At 43.8% G+C, this 16,643-nt stretch overlaps 2 protein-coding genes across 6 annotated transcripts in view; one reads left to right on the forward strand and one right to left on the reverse strand.

Annotated features, from left to right (window-relative positions):
• ASB2 (ankyrin repeat and SOCS box containing 2) overlaps nucleotides 1–13,859 on the forward strand; it is a 54,186-nt gene extending 40,327 nt beyond the window's left edge. For all 5 annotated transcript variants that reach the window (XM_065063596.1, XM_021292446.2, XM_005506129.4 and 2 more), the window contains 3 exons: nucleotides 2,829–3,390; nucleotides 6,921–7,074; nucleotides 7,983–13,859. In XM_065063596.1, the coding sequence (XP_064919668.1) occupies nucleotides 2,829–3,390; nucleotides 6,921–7,074; nucleotides 7,983–8,119 (853 nt within the window). In that variant the 3' untranslated portion in view covers nucleotides 8,120–13,859. The remainder of the gene's footprint in view (nucleotides 1–2,828; nucleotides 3,391–6,920; nucleotides 7,075–7,982) is intronic.
• On the reverse strand, nucleotides 13,848–16,227 carry FAM181A (family with sequence similarity 181 member A). Its single transcript, XM_005506130.3, has 2 exons — nucleotides 15,698–16,227; nucleotides 13,848–15,371 (listed from the first exon to the last, which is right to left on the reverse strand). Exon 2 carries the CDS (start codon nucleotides 15,301–15,303, stop codon nucleotides 14,434–14,436), a length of 870 nt encoding a protein of 289 aa, XP_005506187.2. The 5' UTR covers nucleotides 15,304–15,371; nucleotides 15,698–16,227; the 3' UTR covers nucleotides 13,848–14,433.
• Nucleotides 16,228–16,643: the final 416 nt, after the last annotated feature.

Raw genomic sequence — 16,643 nt, forward strand, 5'->3', positions numbered from 1 at the left:
AAAAATGTCTTCTCTTATAAATATTTATTCAAATGACAAAGCTTTAGCCCAATTGGCTGATCATCCTTAATTCCTCTGGTATTCAGTAAAATAACACCCTTCACAGTGACCTCTCTTTGTATTCCTGCAGATTTAATACGTAATTCTGCAGGAATTCCACACTTCAAATTTTTGCCAGAGCACAAAGGCTCCCTACCATTAAAAAACTAAGAATGTGATCCCAAGGCTCAACTGTCAACTCTTGTTGCTTGGTGTTTGTTTATTTTAAATGACACCTCGTCAATACTGACCTGACATTCATAAGGGTGATCTCATCAGCTGTAGGACAACTACAAGCAGTCATTTAACTCCTTCCCCCTCAGAACTGAGACTCTGAGAAGGGAAGACTTTGTGAAGCGTGGGCAGATTTATTAAATAAATGCAAGTCAATAAACTCTTGGCACACTCATACTAAAGATGCTCTGCTTCCTCCTCCATATAATTTCTAATAAATAGAAATCACAGAAGCAAGTGTCAGGGATGAGTGGGAGCTCAGCACTATTTCAAAACTGTGCATGAAGCTCAGCCCTGTGACAGACATGGGATGTGGTCTGGCTTGTCTGGCCTTGGCTGCCTTCACTTGAGATGCCTTCTTCCTCTAGACAGACAGGAGAGACTGTAGACGTAGAGGCACCCTATTACTGAACCAGCCCACTTTGGAGGATGAGGAAGAGAGACAGGTTCAAGCTGCAAAATTAAACTCTGATGCAAATTTGATGGTTCCTGCTTTTGCTCCCAAAATAAGTCTGGGGTACAGGTCTGGGAGACTGCAGCATTTGGAGCCAGAGCTTCAGTGTGGCACCCCTGCGGTGAGGCTCAGGTTCCCCTTGCAGACAGAAATGACGCAGTGCCTCTTAACTCAGATGTGAAATGCTGGCTGAAGCACATGAGGCTGGAGGCAAAGAACAAAACAGACTCTTAAATCTTCAAAACAGTTGATCATGGGATGACTAATGCTGGCACTTGACATGGTGTCCTCACAGCGCTCTGTGCCCTTTTTATTATTATGGCTCTTACAGAACATTTGCTAATGGTGGGAAGTTGCCAGCTCACCAGCACCCAAACCTCCTGCTCCCTGGTGAGCGTCACAGCGCTGGATGGTTAGTGAGGCTACTTGGAGAAAAAAAAAAAATAACAAGCCTAATTTCCCAATTTCCATAATTTCCATAATTTTAAAAGCCTTTTTGATTAAAAATGAGATGTAGAAGTAACCTGGAGACATCAACAGTCCATCATGTAAATAGGAACATAATCCTTCAACTCTTATATCAGCTCCTGGGAGGGTTGCAGGCTCAGTCTTTCACAGGATCATTCAGTGCATCACAGACAAAGGTTTTCCTGAGACTAGCGCTTATATTTGGTTTAGTTCATTATGTAAATATATGTTTGAGGGCCCAGTGTTGTGACCAGCCATGGCAGTCAAGCTGAAGATATGCAGTATTTTAAAGGAGAAGCAGTATGTGGTAGGAAACTGAGCTTTGCATATTCGTGTGTTAGAAGAGCTGTTGACTGCTAAATAGAGGATTCTGCACGGGAAGAAGAAGAGGACAAGAAGGTGTGCTTAGCTTGCTGGCTTCCACAAGTTCATTTTTTAGATATATATGGCATCTCCAGAGACAGCAGGCAGACTCAGGTTGAATGGTCCCTAGTCTCTTTCTGGAAGTAGCTTAAGGTAACTTTTCTGCATTTACAGAATCAAGCTAGTGCTTTAGCTAAACTGCCCAACTTCATGAGCAGGAAATGAGGGTTTAACCCATGGGGCTGGTCATACAGTTCCAATGACACCTATGGAGACACAAAAATGATCATGGATTTGCAACTGTGGGGCTCCCCTACATCCTATATTTTAACTTCACATTATGTAATGAGAGCAGCTTAATTTATGTTGCTGTGTTTAAGGACACATCACACTTTTCAATAGCAATCCCTATTTGTTCCGGTTTAGGACTTGTCTGTACGTTTTTTCTCCGTGGGCTAAAGCATGGGAACCAGCCTGGAAAATATTATTTCTTTTTCTCCCCTTTCCTAATTGTCCTTTTGGCTCTTCATGATCTGGGATGGAAGTTGATAGCCCCATGGATTTGCCACCACCAACAGCCACACAGTGAGGTCCTCCAGGGTGGGGATCAATCCAGGGTAATAACTGGAAACTAAATACGCATTTTATCCTAGCTCAGTCCTGTAGAGAGAGGTTTGGTTTCAATGACCTTTCTGGTCTCAAGCTTCTTGCTGTGGCTGTGAACCAGAAGACATACTAATGCCTTGTTCTGGTGCCCTTCTCTGCTGAGCAATAAAGCAATCCTAATGGAGGTGGGGAGATACAGCCTCTCTGATGGCACCTCAGGCCAGAGGCCATGTGCCTGTTCCTCCATTTCTGCCCATAGCATGACAATGAAGGTACAGAATGTCTGGGAGATCCTGGCTGAGTGTCTGCCATTTGTACTCTGGCAGCTAAAAGAGCTACAACAGAGTAGGTGATGTGCCAGCACGTCACCTCTTCCATCATAACTGCCCCTGTAGGTGCCATTATACCACAGAAACTGGACTATAATTTCAAAAAGTCTTGTTCCTCCATGAAAGAGGGAGTCACACATCTCAGATTTTTGACAAGGTAGAAGCACAGGGAGTTATTGACAGGTTTCAAGTTCACACTTTGGTTTCTCTCAGAGACTGTTGATCCTGTGCCTGAGTTAGCGCTCTCTTCTGGTTACAACCATATAGCTGTGATTTGCTGGATGGTTGTAGATCCCCTAGAGCTCACTGCTGTTCACTGACTATTCACCTGGCAGGATTGTCTCCATGCTGATCCCTGTTACCAGCCGCACCCGTGTCAAGCGCAGCGGCATCAGCCCTCTACATTTGGCGGCCGAACGCAACAATGATGACATCTTGGAAGAGTTGATTGATGCTGGCTATGATGTCAATAGCACCCTCTCTGATGAGCGGTCCTGCCTTTACGAGGACAGACGCACCACCCCCCTCTATTTTGCTGTTTTTAACAACAACATCTATGCCACAGAACTTCTGCTGCAAGCTGGAGCCAACCCCAATGTTGACCTCATCAACCCGTTACTCATCTCGATCCGCCATGGCTGCCTGAAGACCATGAAACTGCTCCTTGACCATGGAGCAAACATTGATGCCTATATATCAAGCCATCCCACTGCATTTCCAGCTACCATCATGTTTTCGATGAAGTACCTTTCCGTGCTGAAGTATCTCCTTGATCTGGGCTGTGATGCAGGTTCCTGTTTTGAATGTCAGTATGGAAATGGCCCACACCCTGCATTAAATTACAGACGGGACAGATTTAATGATCCTCAGCTGTCCAAGCAGCCAACTGTAGTACAGGTAAGCAATGTCTGGTTTACCTACAGTACTTCCGAGGACATCTCCTACCCATGTATCTTGATAACTTTAATGTATTTTTTTCTCCCAACTTTCCTGTGAGAGGAAATGCCTTTATTCCTACTTTATTTAAAGAAAAAAAAGGTTCAACAAAATTTATGAATGTTTCAAGTCTGTGTTCAATGACAGCAGGAGAGCAGGCAACAGCCGCTGTGGTCCTGGCCTGAATTTGCAGTGAAATTAGAGGCATCTTGACAACCTTGCCATTAGATCGACAATATTCTTTTCCTCTGGACCTGAGGTGCCAGGAGTGAAGCATGTTTTCTTGACAGGCAGTGTGATATGGATAGTAGCATATGTGTGGTAGCATATGGGCAGTAGAAATCTACTTGTTTTATTTGCCCTGCAAGATTTGTTTTGTCTGATCAAGAATTTAAGCTCCTAGTTAAATTAAACTTGTCTAGTGCTTCACTTTGTGAGGGTAAACTAATGAATGTAAATAGTTGCAATTTCTGAGTCTCCTGGATAAGGAGCTCTAGGAGAGGGGCTTCGGCATGCAACACAACAAAGAAATCTCAGCACAGCAGTCTTTCTATTTTGCAAAGAACCAGGGAAGAAATAAATTGGCTTCTGTCTAGTTTAAGGGTAGATATGAGGGATTCAGAAGAAAGTGTCATTTAGCCCAAAGAGATGATCGACAATAAATGCTTCATGGTGGTGAAAAGAATAAAAGAAAACATCACAAGATCCTAGGAAATCTTGATCTTTTTATCAGTCCTGTCTTCCAGAAGACTTTACTCTCCAGTAACATGTCTGGGAAACAAACAAACAAAAAGAAATCTTAAAAAAAGGATTGTAAGTGTCCATGAAAATAACCTCTTATCCCAAACAGAGCTGTCTTCTTCTTGAGAGGGTTGTCACACCAAAATTGCTCCAGGACACCACATTTTTTCAAAGAAAAATTAATAAAACGTATCATCACTAGTTCTTGAACCATGATATGGTAGCATGTAGCGTGAGCAGAGGGTTGGAATTTCAAGGCAAGGAGAGAGGGTTTGTCTGTAGCCCTCTATGATACTCTAGCCACTCAAAACCAGTTCTGTTTCATTAAGTTTCTGTTTCATTTAAGTACCTTATTTCCCTCTGGATCTCACCTACAGCTACCTTTAGTTCCTAACAAAATATTAGATCACTTGCAGAGTCATCACCTCGAAGGTCAGATCGTATGAGGCAGACATAGCCAAAGTTGTATAAAATTATATCTGTGCCTAGAGAGAGACCACTGAGGGACAAATGCATATAGATAAAAAGCAAGCCCTTCCCTCTGATATGATTTTAAATTTTCTTCTTACTGCTGGGAATTTGGCTGATAAAAGTAGGTCTTGTATGGTGCAGCTTCGTGATATAGGTGTGGTATCATTTTGTATTCTGAAATACAGGGGATCTTATGAAGCTGTAGCCTTCTCCACACAAAATATATGCATTTTTAATTTTCTTGTATAGAATTACATAAGGATAATAAATCTAAATGATTAGTCTTTATACAGTAAAGAGTATGAGCTACTGCAAGTGGATTCGAAAAATGTGTAACTATAAATCATTACTGTTGCTACTAAATGAGTGTGTCCTGGATAAAGTGAATGTAGAAAAATGGTTGCTGTCTCATTTCATATTTGCAGAATTGCAGTGTCAAAACCGTGCACACAGGGAGTGAAGTATCCTACTGCCGCGAGAGGGCATTCAGGGCCCTGCTGAGACTGCGAGCAATGTCCCAGTCCCAGAGTCACTTTGTCCCTGAGTCAATGCATTGCCTGTAGTTGCAGGTTTGCATTGTTTTGCTTCATTTTGCTGTGCCTCTTTTCCTCCAACATGTTTTGGAACATTTTTTATTCCAGAAAATGTTTTTGAAGGCTGAGCTTTGGAATAGGGAAGACATAAAAAGGCAGGCAAGGTCTGTAGCAGAGACAAGAAGAGGAAAGCAGTAAGATTCCATGTTTTATTGCCCTACGCATGTGTCCTCATTTAAATTCCAGCAAAGTGGCATTAGTGCTTGGAGGTGGTAGTGCAGATCCCCAGCTCGCACGTCCCATGGGTAATTGCATGAAAATTACATATGCACTGTAGAATCACAGCCAGCTATACTGAACTTACTGAAGTGAACTTCCTATAAGCGGTCCAGGTAGGGAACTGTGGGTTGCCTGTTGGGATCCTCCCAACTTTACTGTATCTAATTTTCTTGGGAAACATTACATGGTGATACTCACTGGAAAAAAAAAAAAAAAAAAAAAAAAAAAGTCAAAAGAGTAGTAAACACCTCTGTGAATGTTCTCACCTTGAATAAAATGACCTTAAAATTTTATGCAGCTCTAGTGTTTCCTAGGTGAGCTAATATAATTTTACTTCTGAATGAGAGTATCCACACAAGAGTTTAATGGGTTTTGAGTTAGGGCTTGTGCATGTATAATCAAATGTGGTCTAGTTACAGGAGCTTAAACTGAAAGAGATTTAAGCTGGTGCATTTCTTTCCTGTTTGGGATGGGCTTGGTGGGTGCCTGCAGACAGTCTAAGTGACTAAGATGATGGATGGTACTTAAGTCACCATTATTCAGTTGGGTTCAGCCATGTGCCTGACTTCTTATCCGCACAGCATGATTTAATTAATCTTAAATTTTCTGACTGCTCACATGCAGATAAGTCCATAGATATCTTCATCATATGCGGCACCCTAACAGAGATAGATGAAGCTGTCTGGTGTAATATACATATTTAGATTAAAGAGGTAAGACAAGTCACTACTTTTTTGAAATGAGACTGCTTAAAGTCAGGTCCTTAAGTCTGTTCTTCAGTATCTCCATAAGCAGCCCTCCATGCAACGGCTCTGATTTGCCTGATCCAGGGCTGAGTAAGGAAGATGCTTCTGTGTTAGGCCCAGGATTGTTCTCCCATGGGCAATAAAACTGCCTGGCATTCATCTCTGCTGAGATTTCTCCAGACTTGTTTTTAGTGAGGTTTTTGTTCCCTAAAAGCTGCAGATACCAATGGGTTCACCAGAAGTAGGATGTGCTGCACTCCGCCAAACCTCCCTTTTTCCCTAAGCCTTCTCTGTGCACAGCTGCCCCACAGAGCCCTCCCAAGAAGGGAAAGGGACCCAGCACGATTTGCCACAGCACCCTGGGCTGCATGAATCTTTCAGCAGCTCCCTCACTTGCTTGGGGCAAAGCTGTGAGCACTCCTCTGCCCTCCCATTTCTGTGGATTAGTCCCTGTAAACAATTCAGCATTCTTTCCATGCTCCAGAGCTAGGATAATACCAGGGTCTTGTGTCCTCCTGTGGTTGTAAACAGGGGATTCTGTCCTCAGTTGCAAAGAAAAAAAGAGGCTTTAGTTGAAGTTTTCTGAGAAGAAACTGGTAATTGCTCTCACAGATTGTAGAAGGGTGGGACCACCAACACAGTGGGGTCTGTTGCTATCATTGCAGTTTCCACTGGTGTATTCATGTCCCACTGACTGTAGTCAATCTGTTTTTCCTTTAAGTTTTGTGAAATGGTGTCTACTCCAGAGATGAGTCGCTGGGCTGGGCCAATCATTGATGTTCTCCTGGATTATGTGGGTAACGTGCAGCTCTGTTCCCGGCTCAAGGAGCATATTGACAGCTATGAGGACTGGGCTGTCATTAAAGAAAAAGCAGGTATGGTCATCCAGGAGAGAATCTGGTACAAATAGTCCCACTATTGGATTCAAAACCTCAGTCAGCATCTTGTCTTAGTATTTATCCCTTAAATTTGATAGAATTTCCCTGCTGAGACTGAATTACATTTTGGACCAGATATGAGGCACTAGAAATGGCTGGGGTGTCATTGACTCTTGTCATGGTAAATGCACATCAGCTGTGGATCTGACCCAATGGGAATGAGCATTGCCAGCACAGGAAAACCCATTTGGCTGCACCTGGGGTGCAGTCAGACAGGGCAGGCAGGCAGCATGACCATCTCCAAGGCATCCCAGCAGACACCAGTGGCCTTTAAAGCCTTTACTAATATTCTGCTCTCCTAAACATCCTTTCCCTCAGGATCCAAATTTTTCATAGACATTGTCAGAATTAGTTTTCTGGCACCACACTGAATTTGGTAAATATTACCTTTATTTTCAGTGGGAAGACTGAGTAGACTCAGAATCATAGAACAGTTTGGGTTGGAAGGGACCTTCAAAGGTCATCTAGTCCAACCCCCATGCAATGAGCAGAAACATCTTTAACTAGATCAGGTTGCTCAGAACCCTGTCCAGCCTGGCCTTGAATGTTTCCAGGGATGGGGCAAGTAATATCTTTCTGGGCAACCTGAGTACTGTGAAGTGGTATGTTTAAATCCTCTTAGAAAGCCCATTGCTCAGGCTGAGATGGGATGCGGCACCCCATCCTCTGGCCTCGCTTCCTTCCCTATGAATAGATGAGCTGCCAGACACATCATCACTCCGCTACAGAAAAGCCCCTCTTTTTCATTCCCCTTCCCATTTTCCTCTTACCACTGAGCCAAGCCAAGCTGTCCCTCTCAAGTTTAAACCTGTTATGCTCATGTTTCTGACTTGCTTGTCTTTCAGAGCCTCCACGACCTCTTTCCCACCTTTGCCGCATCAAGGTACGAAGCCTTGTTGGAAGAAACCGCATTAAACTCCTTGACACCTTGCCTCTCCCAGACAGACTGATTCGATACCTACAGCACGATTACACACAGTGACCCCGGGCACACTGGACACACAGCAGCTTCCTGGCATGGCACGCAGTGTCATCAGCATGGCGAGGGCAAACCTCTGCATGGTGGGGAGGAATCGCTGCTGGCTTGGTCAAGCAGCCTCCAGTGACTAATCTAAGAGAAATATGGAGAAGACAGAGAGCTAGACACAGGACTGTTATTAGGTTTTCCAAGAGAAAACACATATGATTCACCTCAGAGCTTTGTCTGTAAAGAACAAGAAATGAAAGTCAACACTGAAAAACAAATCGTGCTGAAGCAAGTATCAATGGGGAATTCAAGGGCATCCTGAGGCTGTGATGGAGCTTAGCATCCTTGCTGTGATCACAATATAGAAATTGTCAAGAGTCAACATATTTGGGAAAACAATCACATTTCCTTCACTAACTGAGATTTTTATTTTTGTTTCTATTTACTTTTTGGATTTCTGCTAAGTGTGTTGGTTGCTGATTTTTGATAACTTGCACTGTCTTGCTAACACTTTTGCTTTCATTTTTTTGACCTTTTCTATTGAGCAGAGTACTTGATTTCTGAACATTCAAAGCTCACAACTTTTTAATAGACTAAAATCCAGAAATGATGATTCCTTTAAAATTCGAGGGAAGGTTTATTTAAAAAGCATGTAAGAATTGTACTTGCACATATAAAATACAGTTCATGTTGTATTACATTTGCAATGAGAGGTAGGTGACATTCTGCTTGAATTTCCTAGACTGGGTACTTGAAAGCAACTCTGATTATTATTTCTTTTTTTTTCTTTCTTTTTTTTTTTTTTTTTTGGGCAGGGGGTGTGTGTGTAAATCAGTGAATTAGTAGTAGCTGCTCTGTAACCAATAGCTTTACTCCGTGATGAAGGTGGTGTCAGAACAGAATACCGAATAAAGCCCTAGATGAACATGTACAGCAAGTGATGTGGAGAACAGAGGTACACAGAGGGAGGCAACACTACTAAACTTAACTGTTGCTCCACTAGAAGATCTTGTTCCTACAAAACCCAGCCTCTCTTACCTCCTTGGACCTCTGTGGCTGTAACAATACCACCACTGGAAGAAAAGATATATTATTTTAAAACTACAAAAGTCAGACTTTGAGATTTATGGAAACAAATACCCAGAATTAGGCTTCCAAATCCTTATTCAGGTGCCTAAACAATGCCAAGTTGCTTGCACCAGGTGTAGTTCCACTTAAGCCAATGGGACCCCATTTGGCGTTAGATATTACTGAGGTAGAATAAAAATTTTAGGATTTAGCCCTGAATTTCCTGACCTTGGAAGTCTGAAGTATTCATTAGCTCCCCTTGACACTGATGAAAGTTATTATCTCAGCTTCTTGGAAAATTAGGTCACCTATTTACAGCTCAGATCCACAACTGATTTATGGCAGCTTAACAAGTTACCATCTATCAGTTGAACCACTATAATTGTCCGTGAAATTCTTTTATTGAAGTTTTTAACAAGTCACATTCCCTCACAGCTGGGAAGGCCAAGGAGCTCACAAACGGCTACTGGCAGTGACTACAGCTCAGCTGACAGGTGTGACTTGCTGAAACACTGATTTGACCAGTGTCTCATTCCTGAGTAGGAACCTAAGGAGGGATGAAAGACCCTGAATTTGGAACTGCATCTCTACATATCTTATGCTAGAAGCACACTCATTCTTACCTTAGGTGACAAATGAGCTTGATTTGTTTGGACACCATGGTTTGTTTGGATTCCCCACCAAAGACCTGACAGATCTGGTTTTGTTTGTTGGCCTGCATACCATCCACGGAATCAGATAGAAATGTAAGTAAGGAAAATACATTGCACCGAGTTTTATTTGTGTGGAGCTTTATACCTTAACACAAGACTAAAAGTGTGTTGCACACATACAAGTCTGCCTGGGCACAGAAGTTCAGATTCTGTGATGGTTTTGTGGGAAATGTGTTTGGCACTTGTGGGACAGGATGTGAGCAAAATAACTGGTTATAGCTACAGGCACTCTGTCCATAGCTGTCCATTTCTGAAATGCAAAAGAAGTTGGAAAACCAACAGAGTTTCAATTCACACTGAACAGTGATCTTCATGCAAAGCTTTGGAAAGTTAGGTGAGATTCCTTCACTGCTGAAATTTTGACCAGTGCCTTCCATTTCTACCAGTTTATGGTCTAATCCCTTTTTTCCTGCAGCACAAACAGGGAATTGCTTCAGATTGGAGAACTACTGGGCAGAGGGAAAGGGATGGGGAACAGAAAATCTTTAGACTAGTTTTGCCAGTGGAGGCCCTGTATTGGTAAGCAATAACTTGAGAGATAAAAAACCACCTGTGGAGTTTGTGCATCTCTCACTTTATCAGGCTGAGCAGCAAAGGTCTGGGTCTTATTCACATTGGTATAAATCAGAGGAAAATTTCTTGAAATTAATTGAGTGTAACATTCAGAGTAGTAAAGGGTGATTGATACAGGCATGGTTTGGTGGAGACCATTTACTTAGGCACTTGTTTGATGTACAATGACAGCCCTGGAGGCTGCTGACTGATAGAAGGATTCACAATCACCAACTGCCTGAACAACCACAGGGGTGAAGTTTCATTCCCGAACTGGGAATTTCCCCTGAGTCAACATTCTTATGTACACAAAAGTCTCATGAAATGCAGCGTCTTTTCATGTCCTTGGAGAAGTCAAAACTGGGTTTGAGTGGAGAAAATATTGAAAATCCATTTCTTCTTTCAACCAAGAGACCTTCATCTCTATTGGGAGACCCATGTCCTGGTTGCTGTCAACCATCAGTCCTGAGCAGGAGAGTCACTGAGCTGGAGAGCACTGGTCTGATGGGAACATACCGCAACTGCGGGAAAGATTAGGGCACATTGTGCACAGAAATTGAGGAGAGAAGAGCCTGTTTGGGGCGGGGGGAATCAGGTAATTGCAATGTTACTAAGTCCTTTCTGCTTGATCCTTACAGCAAATACACACTCGGTTTACATGTACTTATACTAAATGGAGCCCACTACCTCTCCAGTCTGTTCACTGACACAATATTTTGTGCACCATACTGAATCTGCACAAATTCAATATGCATTTAATGCATCTATCTAGGAGTTACTGTGAAAAAACAAATACCCCAAAACCCAAACAAACTAGGCTTTGTAAACAGATCAGTAGGTCTAGTGCAAGGTAAAGTGGCTTGTTTTTACTGAGTGCGATAGATAGAGTCCTTCAGAGATTATGACTTTATGTGAAATGTTCTAGGAATATTTCATGATCAGGTTACTGTACTTTTTTTTACTGCAACATGTGCAATTCACTTGATGTTTTTGTGCACTTTTTTCATTTTTTATTTTGTTTTATATGAAAGCCTTTTCATTTACCTGTCCCCTCCCATTATTTATAAAAGCTGTTGTGGTTTTAACAGTTTGAATCTGCATTGTTGTAGTAAATAGCAGCTCTCAAATGTTATGTTTCAAACAAAGTGTGAATAAACAAGTAGATTCTGAAGGGCTATCAGCTGTCCTGAATAGCAACATTGAGCAACCAAACACAAAAATAGCCAGGGAAAGTCTGAATCAATCCAAGCTTGAAAAATTAATAATTTTGATGTTACTCTCAGTGGTGAGAGAACAGTAAGTATTGCTAGAGAGCAGATAAAGTTGCTATTCTGTGCAAACCTTTTGGAAAGTCTCACACATGCCCATTCAGTGATTTCTGAACAATTTTCTTCTGTTCGTTTGTGTTTTACTTTGTTTATGCTTCAGTTCAGAACCCTGGCAAAGGCCACTGCCTGCCCTGAGCTGGGGAGGAAAGTTCCATGTCACGAAGGATTTTAAGGATCTTTTAAAGTAACATCAGTTTAAATCTGAGGGTAAGTGCATAAATATCTGTGTGTTGGAGGTAATTTGGAATGATATAGTTCAATGCCTCATTGTAACTTTTAAACATGCTATTCTACTACATGGAAAATGTACAGCAACATACATTCAAATAAGAAACAGTATAAAGGAAGAAGAAAACAAAGAATTTAATACCCAGAAGGTAGAAACTTGATTTTAACTCTTTCCTTTCTCTGAATTTCTTCAGAAATAAAATTTCTACAGAGGGTACCCACTTTGCCAAGTATTTTAATTTTGATAGAAATCCATGTTCTGGTGTGACACTTGTGCACAGCAATCACTGCAATAACTGTGGCTCGTTCCACAACTTGCTCTGATCACCCAGATGGAAATCCAGACCAATGCCAAGGAGGCTGCTCTGCATTGATAGCACTCAGGCAGAGTTCAGCATCTGGCTTCATCTGGATTACAACAGCGACACAGAGCTATTGGTGTGAGAAAGCACCCCTATTTCAATGTAAAAAATTCCTTGCCTACGGCTCTGTAAATTCAGAGCCACAGTTCTCCTCCCATTCACTTAAATGGGGGGATTGCCTCTGGTTTCTCTTAGAGTCTCCTTGTGGAGACAGACAGAGTTTCCTCATGGATTTTTTCTTCCAAAAAGTAAAAAAGGAAAAGATGTCTAAGTATATTCCTATCTTCACTTCTGGATCATGAGCTAACCTGATGTCTTTAATCCTTAGATCAGCTCTTTACCACCTTGCACCTTGCATGTAGTTGCAGGTATGTGATACCAAAGCCATTTCCTGCTGTCCTATAGGAGTAGTCTATACAGGCGTGATACGTATATTAAGTGCTGGTAGCATGGAAAAAACAATGAAAGCCACCTCCATTTCTACTTTTGGTCTGCTGGACTAGCGCATTACAGCTGTTGTTTCCATGAAAGTAGACATTATGGGGATATACTGTGAGGTTTGGGGAAAGAACGAGCTATTTTTAGCCTGAGAGTAGTTCATATTCTAACAAAAGTTGCAAAGTGGTGATGTAACACCAAGAAAGCCCCATCAGAATATCCAAAATTACAGTCCACAGTTGCTTAAGATGATACTGTTTTCATGACTGCAATGTATTAGGAAGAAATGTTGCCTATTTATACCCTTCTGGAGATACCAAGACTCATGGGGAGCTATACTAGCCAGAGGCCAAGCTGATTGAGGCCACTTTTTATTGAATCCTGGGAGAAGTTCCCATTAGCTTCAGTGAGAGCAGAAGACACCTGAGACATCACAGGTGTCCGTTCCCTGGCCCTTTTCCCTTCCATAATATACTTTTCTTGACCTCAAGTGATTTACTCCAGTATAACTGAATAGAGACACAGGCCTGAAGTATTAAACCTTTCAGATGTCACGTTTTGTCCTTAGCACCACTTTCTCCATGGGTTTAAGAGAAATCTAACTTAAAAAAATCTCCTGTTAACTTTTCTAATGCTGATTTGTTAAAATAATTGGGAAAACACCAGGCAAATGACTTGCAGCCAAGTCTTGTGATAGCATCTTAAAATCAGGCAAAATAAAATATGTCTGTGAGCCAGAAATCAAGACAGGCTATTCTACACACTTTTTTCTTCTATTTTATGGTTTTGTATTCAACTAATTACACAAGTTCTCACTTGTTCTGTTGATGCAGAACAATTCCTGATGCAGAAATTCATGCTGTTTGTTTGCACCAGCTTAACATTAGCTAATTTCACAGTCCCAGAAGAATTGGTTTTGATTTATACCAGTCTGAATACTCAGAGATTTCAGCCCTCATATCTAACCACCAGCTGCAAATCAAACCTGTGTCTACCCACTGGGGCAAAAATAAACAGACTGCATTTGCACAATCACCAAAATAAAATTACCTCCTTTCTTCCCATATCTTTTTTCTTTTAATTCTCTCAGTATTTACATACAAGAAGAGCTTAAATCAATTCACAAGTGTGGCTTCTACATTAAATACTGTCCTTCCAGTCTCTTGCATGCAAAAAGAAGTGACCTGAATATCTTGACTTCTCTGGAATTACTTTGAAGTACAAAAACTCTTTGAATGGGTCTAAGTCATTTCTTTTTGCTGCTGCTGCCTCAAGGCAACCCCAGAAAGATGTTCCCACATGGAGGAGGTCTCCTAGGTGTTACAAGTGCGGCTGTGAATGGCCCGCAGCCCCGCTCACTGTGGCTTAGACAATGCCCGTCCATGAAAGAGCCCTGGTTTGCCTCATGCTCCGTGCCACTCGCTTCATAAGGCTTATTCCTGATTTATACCCGTGTACTGAGAGGACAGTGGAGCCTGAGTATCTTCCCAACAGTTAGAGTTTCGGTCCAGCCTGCCCATGAGGAAGAGGGTGCGATTCCCGGCCTCCTTCCTACCACCACCCCACCCAGTGCCTGACCAGACATCTCAGTTCACCCTCAGGAGCTGCCACATTCGGCGCAACTCTGATACTCGCTGCAACTAAAGATAGCCAAAAACATTGAAAATTGGTGGGGGAACAGCAGGCTTGGTGGGGATGGGTTTCAAAACCACGGGCCTGTAGAGTTTCTGCCCTGTGCCGTCGGCCTCCTTGCAGAAGTGTGGCACCTCCACCGGCAGCGTGGCTGCACTCTTCCTCCACAGCCCCAGCCCCAGGAAGGGCGACGGGGGCAGGCTCCCCGGGGGCTGGTACACCCCTGGCCTGGGGCATGGGAAGGGGCAGCAGGTCCAGGGGCCCACCCGGCCTGAGGTGACGCTGGCAGGGTCCTTCTCCCCAGTGTGCAGGGCAGACTCAGGGGGGCTCTCTGGGCTGGCAGTGTCTGAGCTCCGTTTGCTTTTCTTCCCTTCATAGGGTGGAGGGTCTCTGGAGACTGGGAGCCCCTCAGGGTTGGAGGGGAAGGCCCTTGCTGCCAGGCTCTGGGCTGGCCGCGGCTCTTCCCAGAAGGAGGCAGGTAGCTGTCGCTTCCTCATGGGCACCTGGTCCGGCCTGGAGGCCTCGGGGTTTTGCTCCTGCAAAACCCGTTCCCCAGTGAGGCTCTCCTCCAGCTCGGCTGTCCGCAGCACCTTATCAGTGGCAGCCCCACCATGGGGGCTGGGATCAGGTGCCTCAGGCTGGGGGCCGCGGCCCCGGTCCTCAGGCCCCCTGCGCCAGCCACATTCAGGAGGTTTGCTGGGGTGGCACCGTGGGATCCGTGAGTACTTCTGAGAAAACCTTTTGAGCTGCTTCTGCAAGTATTTTCTGTGGTCAACCGACCGGCGACAAGGAGCTGACTTATCCAGAGCTGCTTTGATGTCACTGGAGGCCAGGTTGACGAAGTTCAGTAGGGTTTTTACCTCACTGTCTGATGCCATCTCACTGGATGCGCTGTGCAGAGTTTCCCATGAAAAGTTTATAATCCTTCGGACAAATTTTGGCAAACCTGTGGAGCACGATGGGCAGATTTAGAGTGGGAAGCTGTGGTTCAAATAGCACCAAGCAAATAGAGAGAGGATGCAAGGACATGTCAGACTTCCCAGCCACACAAACAAGGTGTCCGTCAGCTCACCTCTGTGCCAGCAATCTCCCATCGGAGCTGCTGTGCTCCCACAGCCCACCTCCCCTCACCACTGCCCCAGCACACACCGGTACAAGCACTGGCCCATGAATGCCTGCCAGTCCAGTGTCTAATCTCGTTAGATAGTGCTTAGGTGGAAAGAAGCCGGGGCAGCTGCTCCTGCCTCCCTGCAAGCAAGCGTGGACACTCACCCGGCGTGCGGTGGCTTTTCTCGCTGGTGCTGGCGGCTGCGGCGTCGCTGTGGAGAAGAGCCCCTTCCCCGCTAATCTCGTTAGGCAGGTTACACACCGCCAACCTCGGCGGAGGCAGCCGGGGCCCGCCAGTGTTTGGATGCAGTTTAGCAAGCACTTGAGCAAGCTGAATGAATATCGACTCCGGAGAGTTCGGGGCTCTCCCAGGCCAATCAGAAGCCACTTTACCAAATACAAAGCATCCCAATCAGGCATCAGCCTCCCCCCGCCTAGCATTCTTTGCCATCACAAATTGTCACCATGGGGACAGCCACAGAAAGACAGCTAATAAATACAATCATTTCCCCACAATTTCTACCATTCTCCCCTATCCTCTTCACCCATACTGAGGCCTTTCATTTTAAAAATGACACAATCCAAAGCAAAAATGCTTAGGGTGAGTTAGGAAAGTTTAGACATCCTTTTCTCCACAGTTCTTGAAGCTGTCTGTGGGCTGATACTAACCATGCTTCATTGGCACAGGACAATGTAATACGGGGGACCGGGCTAGCCTACTTTTAACCGTTCCCCATCAGAGCCCTTTTTTTTTTTAAGGGGAGGATGATGTCAGAAAAAGGTAGGAAAGGAACAAATCTCTAAAGAGATGTGCAGATATCCATGGAAAGGGAGCTTGAGCGCTCAAGAATCTTGTCTTTATGTTTGCCCCCTCAATTGAGTTACACAAAAGCTGAATTACCCATTCAAACTACCCGGACAAAAGGATGGAGTTGGATAGTACTCTTGCATCTGTAGTCAAACAGTTAGAGACTTAAATCGAGTCGTCATGATGGAGAAAGAGTTAGACAAAGCCCATAGAATTGCCATCAGCAAACATTTTCCTGTGTCATATTAGTGGGTCTCCATGACTCCCCCTGGCCTGGGGACAATAGCACAAGTTTGCACACTC

The sequence above is a fragment of the Columba livia genome, chromosome 5, assembly GCF_036013475.1.
Source record: "Columba livia isolate bColLiv1 breed racing homer chromosome 5, bColLiv1.pat.W.v2, whole genome shotgun sequence".
NCBI classification, from domain to species: Eukaryota; Metazoa; Chordata; class Aves; order Columbiformes; family Columbidae; genus Columba; species Columba livia.

What these genes read in the sequence shown, in the direction of transcription:
- FAM181A (XM_005506130.3), bottom strand. Translation starts at nt 15,303, where the DNA reads ATGGCATCAGACAGTGAGGTAAAAACCCTACTGAACTTCGTCAACCTG.